This window comes from Micropterus dolomieu, linkage group LG03 (assembly GCF_021292245.1).
Source record: "Micropterus dolomieu isolate WLL.071019.BEF.003 ecotype Adirondacks linkage group LG03, ASM2129224v1, whole genome shotgun sequence".
Classification (NCBI taxonomy): Eukaryota; Metazoa; Chordata; class Actinopteri; order Centrarchiformes; family Centrarchidae; genus Micropterus; species Micropterus dolomieu.
In genome coordinates this window covers 13258050-13280672 of record NC_060152.1, presented here as the reverse complement: position 1 = coordinate 13280672, position 22623 = coordinate 13258050, and the positions used below count along the sequence as shown (strand labels likewise).

The window sequence follows — 22623 nt, the reverse complement described above, 5'->3', positions numbered from 1 at the left end:
AGGTGGTAAGTGAGAGGAGTTGAAAGTGTACAATACTTAAAAGAAGCATTTTACTTCATGTCTTCACTACAGTAAATCACTTTCATGTCAGAGCTGTGTTTATCCATGGACTGTTCTGGGGCATTAGCTTTGTTGATTTACTGAGGTTATACAACTACCAGGAGGTCTGTTTTGATTGTCCCATTATTAATGTTTGTGTGGGTTAAAACTGCAATATAATCTAATGTCAATGTACCTGAACTGCGGGATACAGGCAGTGATTGTAAACAGGTATGTCAATGTGATGAAAGCACTTGCGTCAGTCCTTTGATGTTTGACAGTGTAGCATGAGCAGATTATTGTGGTGAACCTGTCCGCAGTGTGTTTGCTCCTGTGAGTGTGTTTGCTTTTGAAATAACTTCTAAAATCTGTATAAAATTATTATTTTTTAAAAATTAATAAATATGAACACCAGTTACAGCAATAATCCCCCCCACTGCACGTACAGTATGTAGCATTATTTAACAGCAGTGACCCAGCAGTGTGTACAAATGGCACTTCTCTAATGGCTCCATCAGGTAATGGTGAAATATTTCCTTGAGATACAGTGGCTTCCAGAGAATGTAGACGCATTCTTCGCTGTAACTTAAATCTGCAGCAGGGCATTCTGTTATGACATTGGATTTGTGGAAACTAATATCAGCTGAGTCCTGGAGTTACACTACGACCCACTCGGCTGTGTAACTGGAGCTGGAGTTGTGTGAAACTATTGGTGTCCTGTTAAATCGGCTTCATTGTCTGTAAGATGCAACAGTAATGATTTCAGCTTCTAATACCTGACTGACTTCTGGTATTTACTGTGTATGTATGACAGTCTTTAGAGAGAACCACACATCTTGGGAATACTTTACTTATTACCATGAGAGCATCCAATTAAACTAAATTGAAATAGTTTTTTAATTCTTTTCAAGACTCACTTATATTTCCTAATTTCTTAACAAATATTTAGCGTTTTATGTCTTTTCTTGTGTTTGATACTGTCGTACAATACTACGATTGTGGAGCACTTTGTAACAACCTTTTCTGAAAATCTGCCAATGGATACATCTACTTAACATACTTACTAAATAATATCTTAAACTAGTGGTTTCCCAGCTTTGGGGTCAGGACAGGCACCAGAGGTTGCAAGATAAATCTGAGGGGTCGCAAAACAGAGTGATCTGGTGGCATTGTAAACAAGCTTAGGTCCCTAGAAATAACATTAAATTACAAATGTTTATTATAGGGATTATAAATTTTATAAAACACAAGCAGTATTCACATAGCTGGTAACAAGCAGACATGCTTTATTTTGAGGGATCAGAATCCGGAAAGGTTGGGAACTACTGTCTTAAATGATTTACTAATGCCATTGTTAACAGTAAGTCAGCTTTTTGTCTTTTGTTGCCATCTGTGTTTGTTTGTTTACCTAGCACTTATAACACTTTAGACCTGAAAAGAAAGTCTCAGGACTGTTTTATAAAGATAACAAAACAAACATTGTCCCTCCATTCCGTCTTACACTCTCCATGCCTCTCTTGTAAAGCTTTTCCTTGAGACAAGCTATTCTCCTTTTCAGCCTCAAACACCTTACTTTGTCAATCATCGACCCTGTGTATTTATCCTTAGCCTCTCCTCAAAATCACCGCATGTCAACAACGTTGGGGGAAATGAATCACTGATGGAAGAAGTATTGGTGCCGTGGCGAGACGGTGCTGACGGGGAGAGGCAGAGGGATATGGAAACCAGAGAGCCAGATGTTGTTGATGCGATGACAGCAGCTGCAGAGATAAACCATCACCACAGGGGGTCAGCAGACAAACACAAGTTCAACACGCTTGGCTATCAGGTAAGTGAAATGGGACAGGAAGGTGAGGGTGGTGGCAGTCTGCTGACATTACCAGTGGTGGAAGTACATTTATTCAAGTACTGTGCAAGTACAGTTTTGAGCTCCTTAACTTGAGTATTTCCATTTTATGCCTTTATGCTTACACTTTATACTTCTACTCCAATACAATTCTAATCATTTTTTTCCTCATAGTGCAGCGAGAATCTCGTTTCAGATGCCCATTAATAAAACAAATTTTATACAAGTTGTTTTTGAATTAAAAAGAGGTTGAAATGCAATGCATATATATGCATAAATATGCATTGCACAATAAGGTTTTAGGACTCAATTATAGATATGAATGTCTTTTTAAGATTTAAAGTTTTGCAGATTAAACCGTTCAATGCTTTATAAAGCTGTTAAAATCAGATCCACTTCGACCAATTACCTCTCAAATTCTGCTTAGACATGATTGCTTTAGTGATTAAAATCCTATAATATATATAAAGTACTTTCACTTTTGTTCCTTTTGAATGCAGGACTTTTAAATGTAATATTTTACATTGAGTATCAAGTGTTCAGTTGTTAAAAACTACTGTAGAACTTTTGACACAAACACAAATCATGGGAACATAAGCGCAGTCTAGTTTCATCGATCCTCTGGTTCTTCCTCATGAAAGGCACAATATGAAAATGAAATGTCTGACTCCATTTTCCATCTCCAGAGGCGCACCAAGCAGAAGGTTGTGACTGACTTTGCAACACTGACTAAGGGAGCATCTGGAGGAGCCAAACCCAGAGCTGCACTGAGACAGGTTCTGTTCAGCCAGGGAGTGTCTGAGAAGAACCTGGCAAATGAGGTATTATGTTGTTTCCTGCTCTTCACACTACATGCTGACAAGGCGTAGAAACAGGTACAGACTTGCTATAATTGTGTCCATGCACTCACACAACGGAAAAAACTTCAGCACTACTTCTCCTCCGTCGGCATACTTTTGTACATGTAACGTTTGACCACAAGTATTCACAGCTGTTAATTTTGAAGGAATCACTGATTCAGATTTTCCACGTGTGTGTTATTTCTTCCTATCCTTCTGCGTTTTTATTTTTGTCATCCCTAAACCCCCAGGAGCGAGGTCAGCTGGATGTGTTGAAGCAGGATCTATTGGCCTACTCTGTGCCAGTCAGTCTGAAGTGGAGGTGGAATGAGGAAAACCAGGGAACGACGCTGGAGAACAACTGGACGGATATTGTGCACTCTCATTCAGTAAGGGCCCTTACAGAATAAGTGTGGCGGTATTTCTGTATTTTTCTTACTGTCAACAAATCCCATGAAAAGACAAACCAACAATAAATTTAACTGACTAACAATTATTGTCTGTGTATCAAAAGCTGTAGTTTATTCCTCTGTGCCTCTTTTGCCACCATACTACTATGGTGCATGTTATATACTATATGCATGGTATATACTATACCAGCTACTGTAAATGCTCACATATTAACTCCTGTTTCATTAATGTTTGCTAAGACTTTCAGTGCCCACCTTTTTTAGCGTAATAATTTTGGATTTTAAAAAAATACAAAAGTACTTTTTAGTGACCTGTTTTTTAAAAAAAGGAATAATTGGGTTCCAGATACACTGGGAAGTGGGAAAGAACTGAGAGATTATTGTGTTTTGTTCTTTTAATTTGATTTGTAAAAATATAGATTCTCCCCATATCCTTTGAAATGCTTCTCCTGCTCTTACTGTAAAATACCGGCTGTGTATTCACATTTTACACATTATTGAAACATCTCTAACTAGTGTCTCCTTCCCCTCATCCTCTCTCTATTCTTCTGTTTTCTTCTAATGGTCAGACCATGTCAAAGACGCAGAGACACCAACAGGAGGCGCTGTGGGAGTTTGTTCATACTGAGCTCACCTACATCAACAAGCTAATTATCATCCAAGACGTAAGATGTCATTCTTTACCTGCGGTCCTAGTCTCATTTAAATACAGTATTGCTTTTCCACAGGATGTTTAACAAAGCTGTGTCTGCTTTTCACAGCTGGTTATTGCAGCTCTTGTCAAACTGCACCAGCATGGATTTCTCCTGGAGGTCAGTACTGCAGAGCATGCAGCCTCATCTAGATTGGAAACACACAACCCTACTGCTGCACCACACATACTTCAGCTGCAGGCCTAGTTTCCACTGTTCCACTGCATACCACTGACACACACTGACTGACACAACAACAACATCCGCTCCTGCTGATACAGAATACAACACACAGGCGGAAAATGTAGCAACAACAGATTTCTTTTGAGAAGATGGAAAATAGCAAAAGCAGGGGAGTTCAACTTTTAATAAAATTATTGTGATTTTGGTATGAGTTCCTTCTGTGACAGGTGACCCCTGAGCGGCTTTTCTCCAACCTTCCCACCATCCTCATCGCACACCAGCTGTTCTGGCAGGAGGTGATTTATCCCATGTTAAAAGAAGTCCGGATGACAGGCCAGCCCTTTGACCCCATAAGGTTAGAGGCTGGTTGCCTGCAGGTATGAACTCACAGTCTGCAAGATACATTACAAACACATTCAGAGGTGTGTTTCTGCCTGCCAGTGGTGGAAAGTAACTTTGCATTAACTCAAGTACTTTACTTACACACAGTATTGTGTTGTGGTACTGGTATTTCCATTTTATGCTACTATACTTTTACTATTGTACTTTTTACCCTACTATATCTGACAGCTAACAGAGTAAATAAAACTACCCAACAGCATATAAAACTGTAAATAGCTCAAATTAAAATGCTGCTTACAAGTTAAAGAATCAGCCATCATAATCCAATGTTATGATATGTACTGATATAACAGTTATGTACTTTCACTAAAGTAGTTTTTCTTGCAATTCTCTTTTGATTTACTTTTAAAGAGACTGAATAAACAAAACAAAAGCACCAGCATATGAACACATGGACCTTTTAAAATATATTAAGGTAGGGAATTATAAATAGATAAATGAAATAATATATTACAGGTTGGGAGGCAAAAAAATTACATTGAGAGTAATGTTTATGATGCCTATTTAAACAAAGTCTGGTATGAAGAATGAAACGTGAATAATATTTTAAGTCCATCAGTATATGCATCTGTGAGTAATGTGAGTATATGCATCAAGTTGCATCAATATAAATAAATGCATCAATATAAATGCAACAATATAAATCTGTGAGTATATGCATCAAGTTGTGAGTAATCTTATCTCTCCAACACAGTTCTTTCCTCAGCCATTTCTTAGTTAGGCATTTCAAAGAGCCAGTAGGATTCTCTGGTAGTGTTTATCTATCTTCTTTCATTCAAGTTTCACCAGCATACTCTAACTTACTAAGACAGTTTTCTGGATGTGTAGGTTTCGGTCCAAATGCTAGTAGCGGCTAATGTAGCCTCGAGCTGCTGGCCTTAAGCATTGATGAGAAGCAGTCTACGGTAAACTCACATCTTTCCACACCCCCAGATATTTTTGTTTTTAATTTTGTAGTCTTCAGTCTAAACCAATGTTTAGACTTCGCTCAGCTCACTCTGGAGCCAGAAAAGGCCTTTTACAACTTTTTTCATATATGCAGTAGAATACATGTTTTTAAGTAGAATTTTGAATGCAGCACTTACTTACTTGTAAGTTCGCTTTGGACAAATGTCTCTGCTAATTAGATAAATGAAGGGTTTTTTTGTGCACTTCAGGGAATATCAATCAAACTGGTGTTGGTGTATTCATTTTAAGAATGGCATTTGTTTGTTTTTCCAAATTAACTCTTCAAATGTAAACACATCAGAGGGTTTTCACGTTACCATTAATCATACTTTCCTTTTTGTCCCCAGTTCCATGAGCGCTTCTCTTCCTATCAGCATTACTGTTGGGAAGAAGAAAACAACCTTGAGTTCACACGGAGGCAGATGGATAGCAACCCACATTTCCTCACTTTTGTCCAGGTACAGTAAGCAGCAGAGATCCATACATACATGTCTTGAACACAAACACGTGGGCATCCAAGGATGAAAGTTTACCCACATATACTGAAACCCTCTCCCATAAAAATCTCATTATTACATTGAATTCGGTGTAACTGTTCTGTTATTAATGGTGGCACTTTGTGGTTTGTGATGTTTTCATAACCTTGTGGGCGAACTGTCATAGTAGCTTCCTGATGGGCAACCACTTGTCACGCCAACGTCTTCTCCAAATGAATCAGACTCAACAGCGGTTTAATGGATTTCTTGTTCACAAAACTGATTACAGGACATTTATCAGAATAGTGACTGCAAGACAAGTACGACTGCACTTCAGAGACAGTTACACAAAACCTGGAAGACTAAAAGCAGGAATTTTTATAGCATTTTGATAGAAACATGGCACCCTACGATTAACAATGATATCTTGTGTATAGGACCAGTTACCACTAGTGTAAATGTGTTTACACTTGCTTTTTCACTTATGTCATACCATCACACTTGTCAACCTCAGTGGGATGTGATAGTTTTTTGTTTAACAAAACATTATAAATTACCAGGAAATGGGGGCGTAAAAAGGGGCTGCTCATCCAAATCAAACAAAAGCAAAAACATCTCACTTAACACTTGTTTTGATTTTGGTTTTTGTAGATATGGTTTTATTTGTCAAGACTTTGGAGGTGAAAGAATAATGTCCTGGTTAATCAGGGTAGTCCACAGACCTCCCTCTCAACAATTTCCATTGCGAAACGATAAATTCACATAAAATTGACACTATTTCATTCAGTGTTCAAGTCACTATGTAATAAAAGTTGTTTCAGTCAAAAGCACTGACTTGAGGCAATGTTCTTGTGTTTTTGTCTTGTTCAGTTTGTGGAGACTCACCATCAGTGTGAGCGGATGCGACTTGGGGACATGCAGGCCAAACCCCACCAGAGGATCACAAAGTACCCTCTCCTGCTCAAGGCCGTACTGAAAACAACCCAGGATCCTCATGTGCAGCTCAAACTTAGAAACATGGTGAGAAACTTTTAAATTGTGAAGGACTATACCATAGCCCTTTCAGGGTTCAGCATATGTGGTTTGTGTCTAAATGCATTTAATGGTAGAGCTTCTGACTCCCAGTTCATTTTATAAACTTACGGTGATCCAGATTTCTTCACGGTATTGAGAACATTCTGAGGAGATGTTTCAGAATTTGACAGGGTTAACAAGATGTTATAACTTGTATGTTATATGTAAAAAGGTTTAGCTTTATTTCTGTTACAGGGGCTGCAACTCCTTTAATATAAATTAGAGTAGTTAATAGATTTTACAAATCCACCGTTAGTCTTTATGAATGAGCATCGTTAAAATGTCTTCTTGCTAAAAATTATGTAAAGTTTTTCCAGCCTGAATTATGAACTTTTAAATTGTCAAAGTCCCACTGACTCACATTAACCATCTTCTTCTTGCTCTTCTCCAGTTGTCCAGTGTAAACAGTTTTCTGGAGAGTATCAATGACTACCTGAAGCTAAAAGATGAAAAACTCGCTCTCACCATCTCTGCTCAGAGGGTGGAGGGATACGAGGTGGAGGGAATAAATGAAGAAATTGACAAGGTAAAATATGATTGTTTTCCTTTAAATCCTGTATATTTTGTGTATCACAAACTCAGCTGATATATGCCATTCTTGTGAATGTACTGGAGTCCAAACCTTTTGGTCAACTAGATTGTCATTGGAGGCAGAGCTAATAGTGCAGAAATGGACAAACTATGAGACAATAGGGACAGAAATGTAAAAGGCCCCCCACCTCTTCTACATAGGAGCGAAAGAGACACACTCTTTGTAGTTGCTTTGTGTCTCATAGTTGTTTTGCGTCTCTTTGTGATCATTTTGTATCTGTTTGTAGTTATTTTGTGTCTCATAGTTGTTTTGCATCTCTTTGTGATCATTTTGTATCTGTTTGTAGTTGCTTAGTGTCTCATAGTTGTTTTGCATCTCTTTGTGATCATTTTGTAGTTATTTTGTGTCTCATAGTTGTTTTGTGTCTCTTTGTAGTTATTTTGTGTCTCATAGTTGTTTTATGTATCTTTGCAGTTATTTTGTGTCTCATAGTTGTTTTTTGTCTATTGTAGTTGTTTTGTGTCTATTGTAGTTATTTTGTGTCTCTTTGTAGTTATTTTGTGTCTCATAGTTGTTTTGCATCTCTTTGTGATCATTTTGTAGTTATTTTGTGTCTCATAGTTGTTTTGCATCTCTTTGTGATCATTTTGTAGTTATTTTGTGTCTCATAGTTGTTTTGTGTTTCTTTGTAGTTATTTTGTGTCTCATAGTTGTTTTGCATCTCTTTGTGATCATTTTGTAGTTATTTTGTGTCTCATAGTTGTTTTGTGTCTCTTTGTAGTTATTTTGTGTCTATTGTAGTTGTTTTGTGTCTCTTTGTAGTTATTTTGTGTCTCATAGTTGTTTTGTGTATCTTTGCAGTTATTTTGTGTCTCATAGTTGTTTTGTGTCTATTGTAGTTATTTTGTGTCTCTTTGTAGTTATTTTGTGTCTCATAGTTGTTTTGCATCTCTTTGTGATCATTTTGTAGTTATTTTGTGTCTCATAGTTGTTTTGCATCTCTTTGTAGTTATTTTGTGTCTATTGTAGTTGTTTTGTGTCTCTTTGTAGTTATTTTGTGTCTATTGTAGTTGTTTTGTGTCTCTTTGTAGTTATTTTGTGTCTCATAGTTGTTTTGTGTATCTTTGCAGTTATTTTGTGTCTCATAGTTGTTTTGTGTCTATTGTAGTTATTTTGTGTCTCTTTGTAGTTATTTTGTGTCTCATAGTTGTTTTGCATCTCTTTGTGATCATTTTGTAGTTATTTTGTGTCTCATAGTTGTTTTGTGTCTCATAGTTGTTTTGCATCTCTTTGTGATCATTTTGTAGTTATTTTGTGTCTCATAGGTGTTTTGTGTCTCTTTGTAGGTATTTTGTGTCTATTGTAGTTGTTTTGTGTCTCTTTGTAGTTATTTTGTGTCTCATAGTTGTTTTGTGTTTCTTGTAGTTGTTTTGTATCTCTATATAGTCGTTTCGTATCTATGTAATCATTTTGCATTTCTTTGCAGTTGCTTTGTGTCTCTTGTAGTTGCTTTGCTTCTCTTTGTAGATGTTAGATTGACTTTCCAACAAGACACATTAATCCTTCATGACCCTTTTGGCCTCAGGGTCTTTGCCCAGTAATCCATACGTGTGGAGAGGTACATGTAAAAAATAATTATGTTACTAAATGACAGCATTTAGCCCTGTGATTGACATCTTGCCCAATACCAGCAGGGATTGGCTTCAGTCCCACTAAATGATAAGTGGTTATATCTAATGGATGGATGGATAATAGCATTTATCATACCGCATGGGTACTGTAATTTTTTTGCTGCTACAAAAAACCCCAATAACAATAACTACATACTGTAATAAAATACACAATAGAGTGTTTATCAAAACAGACTCTATAGCGTATAGAGTATTTAATATTCACAAAATGAACAATTAATAATGAGTGCAATGGTTTATTAGTTTTAAATCAGTGGTCTACAAAAACAGTTTCTTGTTTCTTTCTTTTTCCTTTTACATGTCAGGCTATATTAACAATATTGAACATTATAGATTTCTGCCAAAATAAACTCTAATTCTGTTCACTCTAATATGTTGATGATCATGATGGATTTCCTTTGACAGCATGTCCGAGTGTTCTGCCAGTTTGACCTTACATGCCCCATCAGGGGAGTAGGTTCTGAAGTCGTACGTAAGCTGCTGCTGGAGGAGAACTTGAAGATTCGGGGGAGAAAAGACAGCAAGGTTAGCAGAGCCAGTGCACTCAGTTACTGGATATTTAAATCTGTCTCTTCAGAACATCGTTGTCATTACTTTTTTGACTTTCATGTGTTTCCTTTCACGTGGTGTGATGCAGCTGGAGGTGGTGGCTCTACTTTTCTCTGATGTGCTTCTAATGACCAAAGTCCAGAAGAAAGGAGAGCGGCTGAAGGTAGTTCGACCTCCTCTGGCCCTCGACAGAACGTACTGCATTGCACTGAAGGATGGCTGTGAGTAACACTTCCTTATAGACAAGATATAAGATATACATTGGATTCTGTGTAAATATACATATTATAAATCCCATAATCATTCCTCCTCTTTTGTTAGGTTCATTTGTTCTCGTGGAGGTAGGTGAGCTTAAGAGTGCTATGAATGTCTACATATTTGTAGCCAGCACCTCAGAGAGCTGCTCCACATGGGTTTCCACCATCCACCAGGCAAAGGTAAAAACTGACTAGATCTTTTGAAATGATAGTAGTCTAATTTAACTTACTATGACATGCTGTCACGTTGGCTCTATGGAAATGTTCACATGACAGTCGATTCTCTGCCCAATGCTTTGTTCCAGACTGAAATATGTCAGCAACTACTGGATGGATTGCCATTAAATTTTATACTGACTTTTTCTCGTACACCACCAGCAAGTTTTAACTTATGTAATGAAATATATTGAACTCTTCTGCATCAACTGGCACAACACGTTTATACAGACATAATTCCTAGAGGATGATTCCTAAAGACTTTGGGGATCCCCTAACTTTTCTTTTAGTGCCACCATGAGGTTGCCATTTTGGTTTAGAATGAAACATTTTGCACTTGCAAAATTAGTAATATTCCCATCAGCCTTTGCTGTGATTAGTGCTAATTAGCAAATACTGACAGGCTGATCTAAGATGGTGAATATGGTAAACATTACACATTGTTGTTGTTCACTTGAAACAGTTCATTTGATGAAGTACTTGCATAATTCTTGAAATTTTGAATGAAAATTGTGTCCACATGGTTGAATTAACTTAATGTGAGTCTCTTTGGGAAAAAGCATCAGCTAAATACAGTCATTTAATTTAATCTAATTTTAAGCATCTTATCATGCGGATGTTAGCATTTAGCTCAAAGCATCAATGTGTCTAAGTACAGTCTCAGTCTAGCATGGCTGTAGACTCTTAGTCCTGTTATTTGAAACATTACGAATAATATACTAATTCATTGTTGAATGCATTATTCATTTCATCTCTGTCGTATGTTGCCAGGAAACATTGAGAAACATGAGAGAGAAAGAGAGCAACAGACAACAGGAATACTGGAAAATCCAGCAATTGGAGGCCAAACCTGTTACAGAAGTCAAGACGGATGATATGGAGACTGAAGAACAACCTTTTACACAATCAAGAGAAGAGACTTTTGTGGATGAACTTACTGTGGAAGCAGAGCAACAGTATCAACTTCCAGATGATGTAACCACAAACAACGCTGTATCTTTTTTGCAATCCCAGCCCATTGACAGAAACTGTAAATTAGCGCGTAAGAGCATTGCTGGTCGGCAACAAGCAGTCAAAGGATGTGAATGGATAGAAATGGGAGTGAAAGGAGAACACACAGAGATCTACACAGAGGAAGAAGAGAAAATGGTTGAAACCCTCATGATAAAGGAGCGAAGGATGACCTGGAACCACAGGGGGCGATCTGCCCCTAACCTGGATCATTTCACACACAGTAATGCAGCGGATCATTTAAGATGCAACACAACTGGACCACGTGCTCTCTTAGTAGGTGAATATCCAGATGTTGACTACCCAATGAATGAAGATAGTACTTCACAACCTCTTTACCAGCCAACAATATCCAGGCAGGGGCCTGAGTTTTTAGGAGTACCGGAAAAGGGAGTAATATCATCAAAGAAAGACAATGATTCTCAGTCTGTGAACCAGAACACCTGGAGAAATTCCAGCTTCAGCCAGTCTGGAGACACAGAGACATCTCCAGAGGCTTGGGCTTTCTCCAAAAAGTTGAGATCACCCGTTTTACGGAGGAGGAGGCCAATCTCCTCCTCTCAGGGCTCCACTACTCAGACATCTATGCAGTTCTTCCAGGGGTCCGCACATGATGTGTCTGCTTTAAACAACTACTCTTTCTCCATCTCAGACCACAACCTAAATATCAAGAGAAACTCTGTTCCTTCTGGCCAAACCTCAGATACACACCTTGTGCTAAAGCTGAGTTCCCTGAAGCAGAATCCAGATATGTTTTGGAAGATGCATGATAGAGTCTCCCCTGACCCCCAAACACAGTCTGAATCTGAACTGCCAGATCCTAACCTCTATGAAAAACGTCCCACAATGAAAACCCAAAGGAGTGCCTCCATTCCTAATATTGTCATTGAAGGAGGCCATGGTCTGCACTCCAGTAGTATGTACACATTACATCAAGCAGAGAATGCACAATTTCCCACCTCCAAACATCCAAATCCAAATGGACATCCTTCCCCTCTGGAGAGTCTTTTGGAAAGAGCCAAAGGCAGAGGGAGGGACAAAGGTGGATTAAAAACAAACAAGGGTTTGAAAATCAACAATTTCAGGTCAATAAATCCTCCTCCTTCCCCCTCATTTTCCACCACACCATCACCATCCCCCAGTGATGGAGACAGAGACGCCGAGTGGGAGGAGGTGGAGCTAATGAGGCACAAGGCCCTCACAGTGAGTAAAGGATGGAAGGAGCAGCTGGTGGACGGAGATGAAGATGAGAAGAGGGACAGGTTAGTATGACAAAGTGTCCTTTACTTTGACATGTGTTTCATTGTTTGACTAATTAACGTGTTGTGCAATTAATATATAAAATCAAATCCATTATTTTGGTAGATCACTTTCTTAATTCCCAGATGGAAAAGGGATTTGGTTAGCCATGTACAGTAAAAAGACTTGTTACGATGGGTGACAAATCAACGACATGCTTCTACTACAATACTACCTCAAAAACTGACATATTTCCTATATAGCCTATGTGTAGTCAAGAAGCCCACTAAGCCACTAATTAAAAAAAACAAACAATAAATACAAAAGAAAAATTAATAAATGTAATTTTTTCTAACAAGTGATTCACATATAGTAAGAATTATGTGAAAAATACACCCAGTATCAGGAAAAAAACATGTAAATATCACACATCATTCATTTAAAATGTGACTCAAGAGTGGCACATTAGGTTATCTTTTCAGTCTTTGCACCTCAGAGCAGACGTTTATTTGAATAACATAGAGCATGTAGAGACAGTTAGAATACATGTCCTTTATGCGGGCTACATGTATATGTAATTGGGGAATGTATTTTTAAACTGTCAAATCTTTGGTAGTGAAATGAGTTTTCAGTGTTGAGTAGGCTGGTAATGGACTGTTCTATGAGAATGGAAACTTAAAATTACCCTGGGTTTTTCACGTTTCTAACCACAAAGCGCTGTGCATCCTTAAGTCCTATTAAACATGTTTAATGTATTTTGTATTCTATAAAACATATGATAAAATGTTTTTGAATATTTTAAATTGTGGATTGTTTACACCAGAAACTCCACAAGACACTTTTAACAGTTTATTTGTTACACTATCTAGATTTAACTCATTTTCAATTTTAAACTTTTAATAAATAGCCTATTTAATTACTTATTACTTGCACTATACAATGTATTTATCAGAGCGTTATTTAAGCTCTTTGTTTATTTAAATGTTCTCATGATATTTTGAATCCCATGCATATTGTAGTAAATACTGTAATGTGCATGCCAGTACTCTATTGAGGTATTTTATACTCTTTGCTTCTTAAACAGCATTTGGTCTATGTAGTTAGAATATTAAAGAGTGGAAGGAAATGTGAACCTGAACAATTTAAATATTCGGTAGTAGGGAAATTACTTGCACAGCAAATGTTATAAAATACCTAATTATATATATCAATATAGTTATAATTGACCTTCTGTTTTCATTTCTCTTTTTCTTCAGTGTTGTCTTTACGGGCGGTGTGAATGTGGACTGGTCAGGTTGGTGCTTTGATGATGATGAAGTCATGGATCATTTACAACCTGAAGCCGAGGGGCTTCTGGAGGGCATCAGCCGGTCTTTGTCCTTTTTGGACCCCTATGACCCTCAAGAGCAAGAAAATGGGGAGTGTAGTCAGGTGTAGCTCTGAAGCCCGTAGTCACTAAGTGGATACAAAACTAGACTGCCAGTCAACAACTTATTATGCAAACTCAAAATTCAGTCCATGACTATGAACTCCAGAGCGACAAATTAACAAGGACGCAAGTAGTTAAAATGGAAATACTTTTCTTTTTTTTTTCTTTGGTCTCAATATATGGCCAATAATGATTTTGTAATTAATGTAAAATAATGTAATATAGTTTTTTTTAGAATAAACATGTGGTTTGTTTAAATATAATGAAACATTATTTTTTTATTAATTACTGTGTATATTATTTATATGAGTAATTATTGTACTTTGTCATTGACCTGATAGTTTCAGAGTGTATATAATGTAATAAAGAAGATTTACTTCTGTTAAATTTACTTTATTTGTGAAACATTTTATTGTCAACACTCTATGGAAACAAAATTCTCAAATTCAGTAATATAACTGAAAGCAATTACAAAGATAATATACAACATTTCAAATTCAAGAACAGTTCTGCTACATGTCAGCTCTGGATATCATTGTATTTACAAAAGTTGTGCAAACAAGTCTCCCAACATATTCCACGCATGAAGAAGATAGTCACTTCAGTTTAGCAATGTGAGATCTTTCCTGCGATGCCTCTGCTTTAATGTGTCTTTACTTTTTCACTTGGCTCCTCTCTCTCGCCTCCCGCTCATTGGAGGTGGTGTGAACAATTGTCTCCAGTGCAGGGTACTGAAAGAGCCTTTTCCTCTGTGGGAGAAAGAGATGCAGAATTGTTTAAATGAGCAACAACAAGTCCACCTCAAGATCTGATGTATGAGTGGACATACACGTTTCTTGAATTCAACAAGCAATTAATATTTTGAATTCACTTTTTAATGCATTTTTATATACATATAATCATGAGAAATCAGTTAATTAGGTATGGTCATTTCTTTCTAGTGAAACTCATTCAAAGCATTTTCTGGAATTAAGTGTCAAAACAGAAAATAATCATTGTAAGATTTTGCATCTTTCATGGGGGAAAAAATATTACTAAGAAATTTCAAAATCGAAATAATCCCAGACAACTGTCTTTCTTTTTCCATTCTTACCCCTCCCCCCCAATATTTTTTGATTTTTTTCAGTAAAATTTAATAAAGGGTGAAATGAATTTTGAAACGACAGTAATTTTCACAGTTCTGTGAACTACAGGTCTTTACCCTTTGGTGGTTCTTGTACATCTGAGCCAAAACCAGCAGCAGAACAATGAGGAGAAAGCTGAGGCCGACTATGGCAGCAGTGTTATATGAGACGCCTGACGACTTTTCTCCATTCAGACCACCTGCGGGGAAAAAAGAAATTGCCTATAAAAACAGTCAGATAAAGGCACAATGTGACAATGTGTGATTTTATAATAAAGCATTTAAATAGAGAAAAATCAAGAGAAAACTTACTCATCAGTGGAATGTGGTATGTTACATTTCCCAAAATGCCCTCTTTCCCGTAGAAAAGACATGCCCATTCGCCCCAGTTCTCGTCAGACACCTTGCTTATCCTCAGAGTCTTCCCCTTCTGGATGGAACCATCTGACTGGGTGCCGTTGAGGTTATAGACCATTTGAACCCACTCATATTTGGTGACCTCGCTCGCGTCGGTCAGCTGGCAGGTCAGCGTCACGGAGTCTTTTTGCTTTGATGGGATGCTGCTGTCAACTGAGAGAAAAACAAGACAATAGATTTTATTGATTTATTATTGACGACAAAAAAAAGTGTATTTTTTTATCCAAGCTTATACTGAATCCATGTAAACTTACTTTTGGCTACGACAAGCTGCATATTTCGAGTCACCCGTTGTCCTTCTATGGTCCCAGCGCATTGGTACCGGCCCTCATCCTCAAATGCAACCTCTTTCAAACTGGCAGACTTTTCCCAGGGGAGCTGGGAGGATGGCAGGGATGGAGAGAAAGAGGCAGGAAGGCGACCAGGAGCAGGATTAAAAAGAAACTTAGCTTTCAGTTTCTCCCAGACTGTGTGAGAGGGGATTAAACCAGGGGAGAACACACAAGGGAGTGTGACTGCAGATCCCACAGCGGCATACACTTTAGTATTGTCTTTGGATGGTTGGATGATTCCTGTGAGAGAAAGGGAGTTCATTATTACATTAAAAAAGATAAATCAAACATTTGTTCAACATAATTGTAGATCTCTTTTGCTCAGAATCGTACCCTTCACAGTCAGAGTTACTGAAGCTTGCTCCTCTTTGCCCTGGTAGCCCACGACACAGGTCCAGTTTCCTGTCAGTCTCGCAGTTGCCTTTTCTTTCAGACTGTTTGAGGTGATTCCAGTCTGAGGCACCAATGGGCTGTTGTTCAACATCCACTTCAAAGTGGCTCCGTGAGGCCAAGGAGTCACGTCACATCTGACTGAAACGTCGTTGCCCCATATGGGAACGGATGGAGAGACGGACACTGTAAAGGATACAGCCAAGGATGAGATTATTGACATATATTGCAGATCATTTCTGATCCAGACATACATGTTCCACATGTTAGACAATCAAAACATCAGGGGTTTCAAGGCTGTGTATGAGTTTCTTACCTTTAATGATTCTGAGCATGACCATGTTTTCAGTCACCTCGTCTCCATGTTCCACCCGGCAAGAGTACATTCCTCCATCCTTCTCTGTCACGCTGTTGATTTGCAGGCTGTAATCACCTCTTTCAAACTGGGAGTGAGGGCATCGCGCGCGTGGGTTCCCTTTCTGTGACCAGCTAGAACCCCAGTATTGCAGACCGCTCTTTTGCTTTCTCCAAACAGTGCTTTGGAAAGAAGTGTCACAAACAATCCAGCGTCATCAGCATGTCAATACAAGTCTTTGGTTTGAAATTAATGGAGCATGGGATTGGAAGGAAATACAGGGATTTGAGGGTGTTTGGAGCTGGAGAGATAAAGCAAAGGGAAAGGCTGTTGACAAGAGGAGGCAGCAAACAAAACAGTCGTCTTACCCTTTGTCGGATTTACTCCAGATGATGGCGGGGGGAAAAGGGGACGAAGGACTACATTTGCAGGGTAGTACAGCCTGAGAGCCTTCTTCAGCAAGCACCTCAGTTACCTCACACTGAGCCCCTGAGGAAGAACATGAAAAAAAAATCATGTTAGACAGAAATGTGGGGGGGAAATGCATCTGAGGTAACCTAAGGTGACCTAAAATCATAAATTTACCTGTCAGAAGGAAGGCAACTGCCCCAAAGATGAAATACTCCAACTGCATCTTTTTGCTGCTTCTGTTTTTGTTATGAAGCACTGCTGTTAAAATGTGTTTCCTCTTGAACGTCGATCTGCTCTGTTTTCCACTCACTCACTAATGTCTTTCTGCTTGCTTGATGTGTTCTCTCATGTGTGTTTGTGAGTTGAGTTGATGAGGTATATATATGAGCCCGTGGGTGCTGATGGGGCGGAGTGTTTGGTAGTTCCTCTGCTGATCAGGTGACTTCAGCTACAAGCTGGGCTTTGATGTGGTCTCTCTGTGTCAGGCTGGAAACTGTAACAGAGAGACATGTAAACAGGGAGACCCACTTCCTCCCACGGATTCTCTCTACTTCACTGTTTCCTTCTTCACATCAAATACATTTTGTAACTGTATGTAACATTATGCAACTTGCAAGCCAAAGCATACACAAGATACACACACAGTACAAGACCAAGTACACTTGCATCTACAGTAAGACATACTGTATTTGTACCTCAAAATAAAGTTAATTTTAAGAAATGCTTTTATGCCAAATATGCAGTATGCTACATTACAATTATTATGTTTGCAATTATTATATTTTGTTGTTTACAAATCCCTTCACAGAAGCTCTGGTTGTTTCTTTGAAACCGAGATGGCAAAACAGCGACGCAACACCACACTGTCACTCTTCCGTCACTGCCAGTCACTTACGTTTGCAACTGGTTAACTCACAGCTCTCATCATCAACATCATTGTTATCATCATCATCACCAGTATGATGAGAACAAGGCCATTCAGTAATATGGTATCTTCTTCTGATGGATATTCATGAAAGTGAATCATCCCCTCCATTCTCGCTTCTTTGTTTTCCTTTTCGTCAATTCTAATACCACTGTCACTGCGGTAGAAACAGGCCTACACTGCCAGTCAACTGTTTAACATTAATACAACCAAAGGGGTTGTAGTTTAATTTAAATACTTTAAGACATACGTGATAAAAGTTAGAGAAATTTATTTTTATTTTAACTTTATTTAGTTTTACAACTGGTGCTCTGTTTGTCTTTTATTTGCATAACTGCTAACTAGTTTTTCCCCCCTGATTGGTAGCTCTTAACTTTATCCCCCACTACCGCCTTTAGCATTTATAAGCAGTATATGAACATTTAATAAAGGGTTTATAACAGACTGATGTAGTTGTAAGCAGACATAAGTGTTTATAAATGTATTTGCCATAAACTGTAACTCCTCCTGTTGCGCAACCATTACATAGTGGATGCTGGCATAAACAGATAATGAATGACAACAACATAGTAAAACACAGCTGTAATAATGTAAAATATGTCTGCATATGAAAATTTATACTTGTTGATAAATACTGTACATAAAAATGTCCTTATAGCTGTGGACAACTACATTATTGTGTGTTTTAAACCATTTAATAAATGTGAATATGGTATGTATGGTAATTCTCTAAACTCATCTATGCAGATCCATTAGTAACTTGCCCTATCAATACAGCATACAGTGCATGAAATATTGTCTTACAGAGAAGAAAATCAGGAGAAAAGAAAGATGAATTACACTGATATATTACAGCTCATGTTTCAGCTGTTTTTGCATTTTTCAACACACAAAGGTTGAAAGGTGTTTGGAAAACATACTATAAGTTAAAAGCACAGCTAGATAAAAACATACATGGATAGACTCTCACACAGATGGATAGATATACCTGAGAATGTGTGGGTGAAACCACAGAGCTGTTTTTCTTCATCTTGTGGAGACATTTTCCCTGGTAACAGCCATGTGGCTGCTGGGTGAGTGATACTTTAAGTCTTAAATCTTTTATCTGATAAACCCAGAACTTCCTCCACACACCAAACCCTCTCAGCCTTCAAATTTAAATTAGTGTCATATTTGTTTCAGGTTGTGGCTTCAATTTGGTGTTTTCTCTCTCTCACACACACACACACACACACACACACACACACACACACACAAAACACAGTTTAAACTGAGTCTGTGAAGCTCAGTGTTTTGGCCGTGTGTGTCACACTCAGTGTGAGGTGGTCTTTCCTAGTGCTAATGTTTAGTCACCTCCACTGTATCTGAATATGAGGTTAATGTACTGTGAAGAAAAATGCCCCTCACATGGAAACAACTGAGCTTTGAGCTCGAGGGAATGCAGATGATTATGTTAATAAGGATGAGCTTGGAAAATAGTCAAATGATATTGCTTCTTTAGAAGTTCACCATGTGAGTAGTTTGTTCCTCTGTCAAGCTCTCACTATATAATGCCTGCCCTTGTCACAGACAGTTTTTAAATTTCTAGTTTGACATCAGCATTAACCCTTGACAAGCAATGAAACCCATTCAGACATTCAGGCATAAGACTTTCTGATGTATTGTACACACTGCTGCGGTTTAATTTCAATAACTTATACGATTATCATCACGGTATTCTAACCTACATATGTCAGTGATTAATTATAATGTTCCACTGAGTTTTACTGGCAGAGGAAGCAGAGCACAGATAAAAACAAAATGCTGCTCTGCTGAGAAATGTAAATTTTGTTAAGTCAGCATTTTGTCCAGCGCTATGAAGTTGACAGCTACATGGAAACATGACTGTGTATCTGTGATGCAAAAACTATTATACATGTTTTGTTCTGGAAATTATGTTGTTTGGTGGAAAAATGCATCTTAACATAATAAATTAAGATGTCCCCTTCATCTTCTGCACATATATACTGATTTGCACTTTATTAGCACAGGGGTTTTGCACATGTAAAAGAAAGTCAAATGTCCTAATTTTCTTGCAGCACATCTGTTCAATTCAGATTAAATTAAAAGTGCTGACACAAACACTGCACATTTACAGTAAAACATTACCTCTTCTCTGCACAGGCTACTGCAGTGTGGTTATGTTGAATGGAATCTAATGTTTAATAATGTTTGGTTTGGTTTAAATTTCCACACACTCACTGACGTCTTAGCAATAATGAAATTAAGACAAAGATCGGTTTTGCTGCACTTGTTTCTTTGAAAATGACAGAATATTCCATCCGGCCTTTTAAAACAGTAAAACTGAAAGTATCAGTCTCCGTGTGTGTGTGTGTGTATGATGAGAGAAAGAGAGAGAGAAAGAGTAAATAAATAACAGCCTGTATATCTGCATGTTTTCATTCCAGCTAAATGTTCAAAACTGAGCAGTAACGTCAGATTCTTCTTGGAATGAAACCCTGCAAGTGTTCAGTTACCAAATCCTTAATACATTCTAACCAGGCTAGATGTAGAAAAAAAATCCACATAAATGTAACAACAGTACACGCACCTTTCTTAGTACAACATAAGTTACAAGCAGATATTGGATCTAAGAGACCTGATCCAAAATTAATACCACTCTTTTTGAAGTACACAATAGAACTTTGGGCATGATGAATATAATTGGGCATAAATTGTGTCCAAGATTTTCAGTGTGTAAGAGATCACTCGCCTTCTTTTCCTCCCTCTGTTAATAGATAAGTATGACACTGATGCAACAAATTAAAATATGATGATCATCTGAAGGAGGCCATGACTGAAATATTTACAACAACTTGTAATTTTCTGTTCCAATAGCTTTGTACTCCAAAACATATCTTTGACATCTTTATTTACTGTTTTCTAAATTGTGATTTTGAATTTGATTTTTTTGTGATGAACTGAAGGAGTACGTATTCCTTCATGGGTTTAAGGTTTGTTCAGATCAAACGCAAAGCAAATTTTAACCTTGCATTATGCGAACAAGTGAACAAATCAGTTTTTCCCAATGAAGATGTCAAAACCTGATCTGTGCGTCAGGGAAGAGGCTCAACAACGTGTCGCTTCTTTTAAAAAAAATGCTTTTTGCGACAGGCAAGAACAGGTAACCAACACAGGAGGAGAACAGGCAGACAACACAGGAACAGAACAGGCAGATGAGAACAGGTAGACAACACAGGACGAGAACAAATAGATGACAACAGGCAGACAACACAGGAGGAGAACAGACGACAACAGGCAGACAACACAGGAGCAGAACAAATAGACGACAACAATCAGACAACACAGGAGGAGAACAGGCAGATGAGAACAGGCAGACAACACAGGAGAACAAATAGACGACAACAGGCGGACAACACAGGAGGAGAACAAATGGACAAAAACAGGCAGACAATACAGGAGGAGAACAGACGACAACAGGCAGACAACATAGGAGGAGAACAAATAGACAACAACAGGCAGACAATACAGGAGGAGAACAGGCAGATGAGAACAGGCAGACAACACAGGAACAGAACAGGCAGATGAGAACAAGTGGACAACACAGGAGGAGAAAAAATAGACGACAACAGGCAGACAACACAGGAGGAGAACAGACGACAACAGGCAGACAACATAGGAGGAGAACAAATAGACGACAACAATCAGACAACACAAGAGGAGAACAGGCAGATGAGAACAGGCAGACAACACAGGAGAACAAATAGAGGACAACAGGCGGACAACACAGGAGGGAAATAGAGGACAACAGGCGGACAACACAGGAGGAGAACAGACGACAACAGACAGACAACACAGGAGGAGAACAGACGACAACAGGCAGACGACATAGGAGGAGAACAAATAGTCAACAACAGGCAGACAATACAGGAGGAGAACAGGCAGATGAGAACAAGTGGACAACACAGGAGGAGAAAAAATAGATGACAACAGGCAGACAACACAGGAGCAGAACAAATAGACCACAACAGGCAGACAACACAGGAGGAGAACAGACAACAACAGGCAGACGACACAGGAGGAGAACAAATAGTCAACAACAGGCAGACGACATAGGAGGAGAACAAATAGACAACGACAGGCAGACAATACAGGAGGAGAACAGGCAGATGAGAACAGGCAGACAACACAGGAACAGAACAGGCAGATGAGAACAGGTGGACAACACGGGAGGAGAAAAAATAGACGACAACAGGCAGACAGCACAGGAGCAGAACAAATAGACAACAACAGGCAGACAATACAGGAGGAGAACAGGCAGATGAGAACAGGCAGACAACACAGGAACAGAACAGGCAGATGAGAACAGGTAGACAACACAGGAGGAGAACAAATAGACAACAACAGGCAGACAACACAGGATGAGAACAGACGACAACAGGCAGACAACACAGGAGGAGAACAGACGACAACAGGCAGACAACACAGGTGGAGAACAGACGACAACAGGCAGACAATACAGGAGGAGAACAAATAGACAACAACAGGCAGACAACACAGGAGGAGAACAAACAGAAAACAACAGGCAGACAACACAGGAGGAGAACAAACAGAAAACAACAGGCGGACAACACAGGAGGAGAACAGACAACAACAGGCAGACAACACAGGAGAACAAATAGACGACAACAGGCGGACAACACAGGAGGAGAACAAATGGACAAAAACAGGCAGACAATACAGGAGGAGAACAGACGACAACAGGCAGACAACATAGGAGGAGAACAAATAGACAACAACAGGCAGACAATACAGGAGGAGAACAGGCAGATGAGAA

The 22623-nt window shown here is 38.5% G+C and overlaps 2 protein-coding genes and 1 long non-coding RNA gene across 3 annotated transcripts; 1 reads left to right on the top strand and 2 right to left on the bottom strand.

Annotated features, from left to right (window-relative positions):
• The first annotated feature begins 476 nt into the window (after positions 1–476).
• Positions 477–14220, top strand: plekhg6 (pleckstrin homology domain containing, family G (with RhoGef domain) member 6). Its single transcript, XM_046043847.1, has 15 exons — positions 477–840; positions 1565–1867; positions 2572–2706; positions 2976–3113; positions 3704–3799; positions 3896–3946; positions 4237–4386; positions 5707–5817; positions 6706–6855; positions 7301–7435; positions 9538–9657; positions 9770–9902; positions 10003–10118; positions 10926–12427; positions 13661–14220. The coding sequence occupies exons 2-15, from the start codon at positions 1700–1702 to the stop codon at positions 13839–13841; spliced, it is 3186 nt and encodes a 1061-aa protein (XP_045899803.1). The 5' UTR covers positions 477–840; positions 1565–1699; the 3' UTR covers positions 13842–14220.
• Positions 9387–12175, bottom strand: LOC123967678. The gene is made up of 3 exons (XR_006824316.1): positions 12125–12175; positions 9727–9916; positions 9387–9626 (listed from the first exon to the last, which is right to left on the bottom strand). It is a non-coding gene; the product is annotated as an uncharacterized LOC123967678 (long non-coding RNA).
• A 44-nt stretch (positions 14221–14264) lies between the features above and the next one.
• On the bottom strand, positions 14265–17180 carry LOC123968761 (lymphocyte activation gene 3 protein-like). The gene is made up of 8 exons (XM_046045691.1): positions 17036–17180; positions 16819–16939; positions 16412–16632; positions 16039–16281; positions 15628–15945; positions 15269–15526; positions 15035–15156; positions 14265–14582 (listed from the first exon to the last, which is right to left on the bottom strand). Exons 1-8 carry the CDS (start codon positions 17082–17084, stop codon positions 14487–14489), a joined length of 1428 nt encoding a protein of 475 aa, XP_045901647.1. The 5' UTR covers positions 17085–17180; the 3' UTR covers positions 14265–14486.
• Between the last annotated feature and the right edge of the window lie 5443 nt (positions 17181–22623).

Bases quoted from the DNA above. Each gene is read 5' to 3' on its own strand.
- LOC123968761 (XM_046045691.1), bottom strand. From the start codon at position 17,084: ATGCAGTTGGAGTATTTCATCTTTGGGGCAGTTGCCTTCCTTCTGACA. The intron at 16,282-16,411 runs GTAAGAAACTCA...TATCCTTTACAG, and splicing joins CATGCTCAGAATCATTAAAG to TGTCCGTCTCTCCATCCGTT. The intron at 14,583-15,034 runs GTAAAGACCTGT...TTTCTCCCACAG, and splicing joins TGTACAAGAACCACCAAAGG to AGGAAAAGGCTCTTTCAGTA.
- plekhg6 (XM_046043847.1), top strand. From the start codon at position 1,700: ATGGAAGAAGTATTGGTGCCGTGGCGAGACGGTGCTGACGGGGAGAGG. The intron at 3,800-3,895 runs GTAAGATGTCAT...TGCTTTTCACAG, and splicing joins AGCTAATTATCATCCAAGAC to CTGGTTATTGCAGCTCTTGT. The intron at 10,119-10,925 runs GTAAAAACTGAC...GTATGTTGCCAG, and splicing joins CCACCATCCACCAGGCAAAG to GAAACATTGAGAAACATGAG.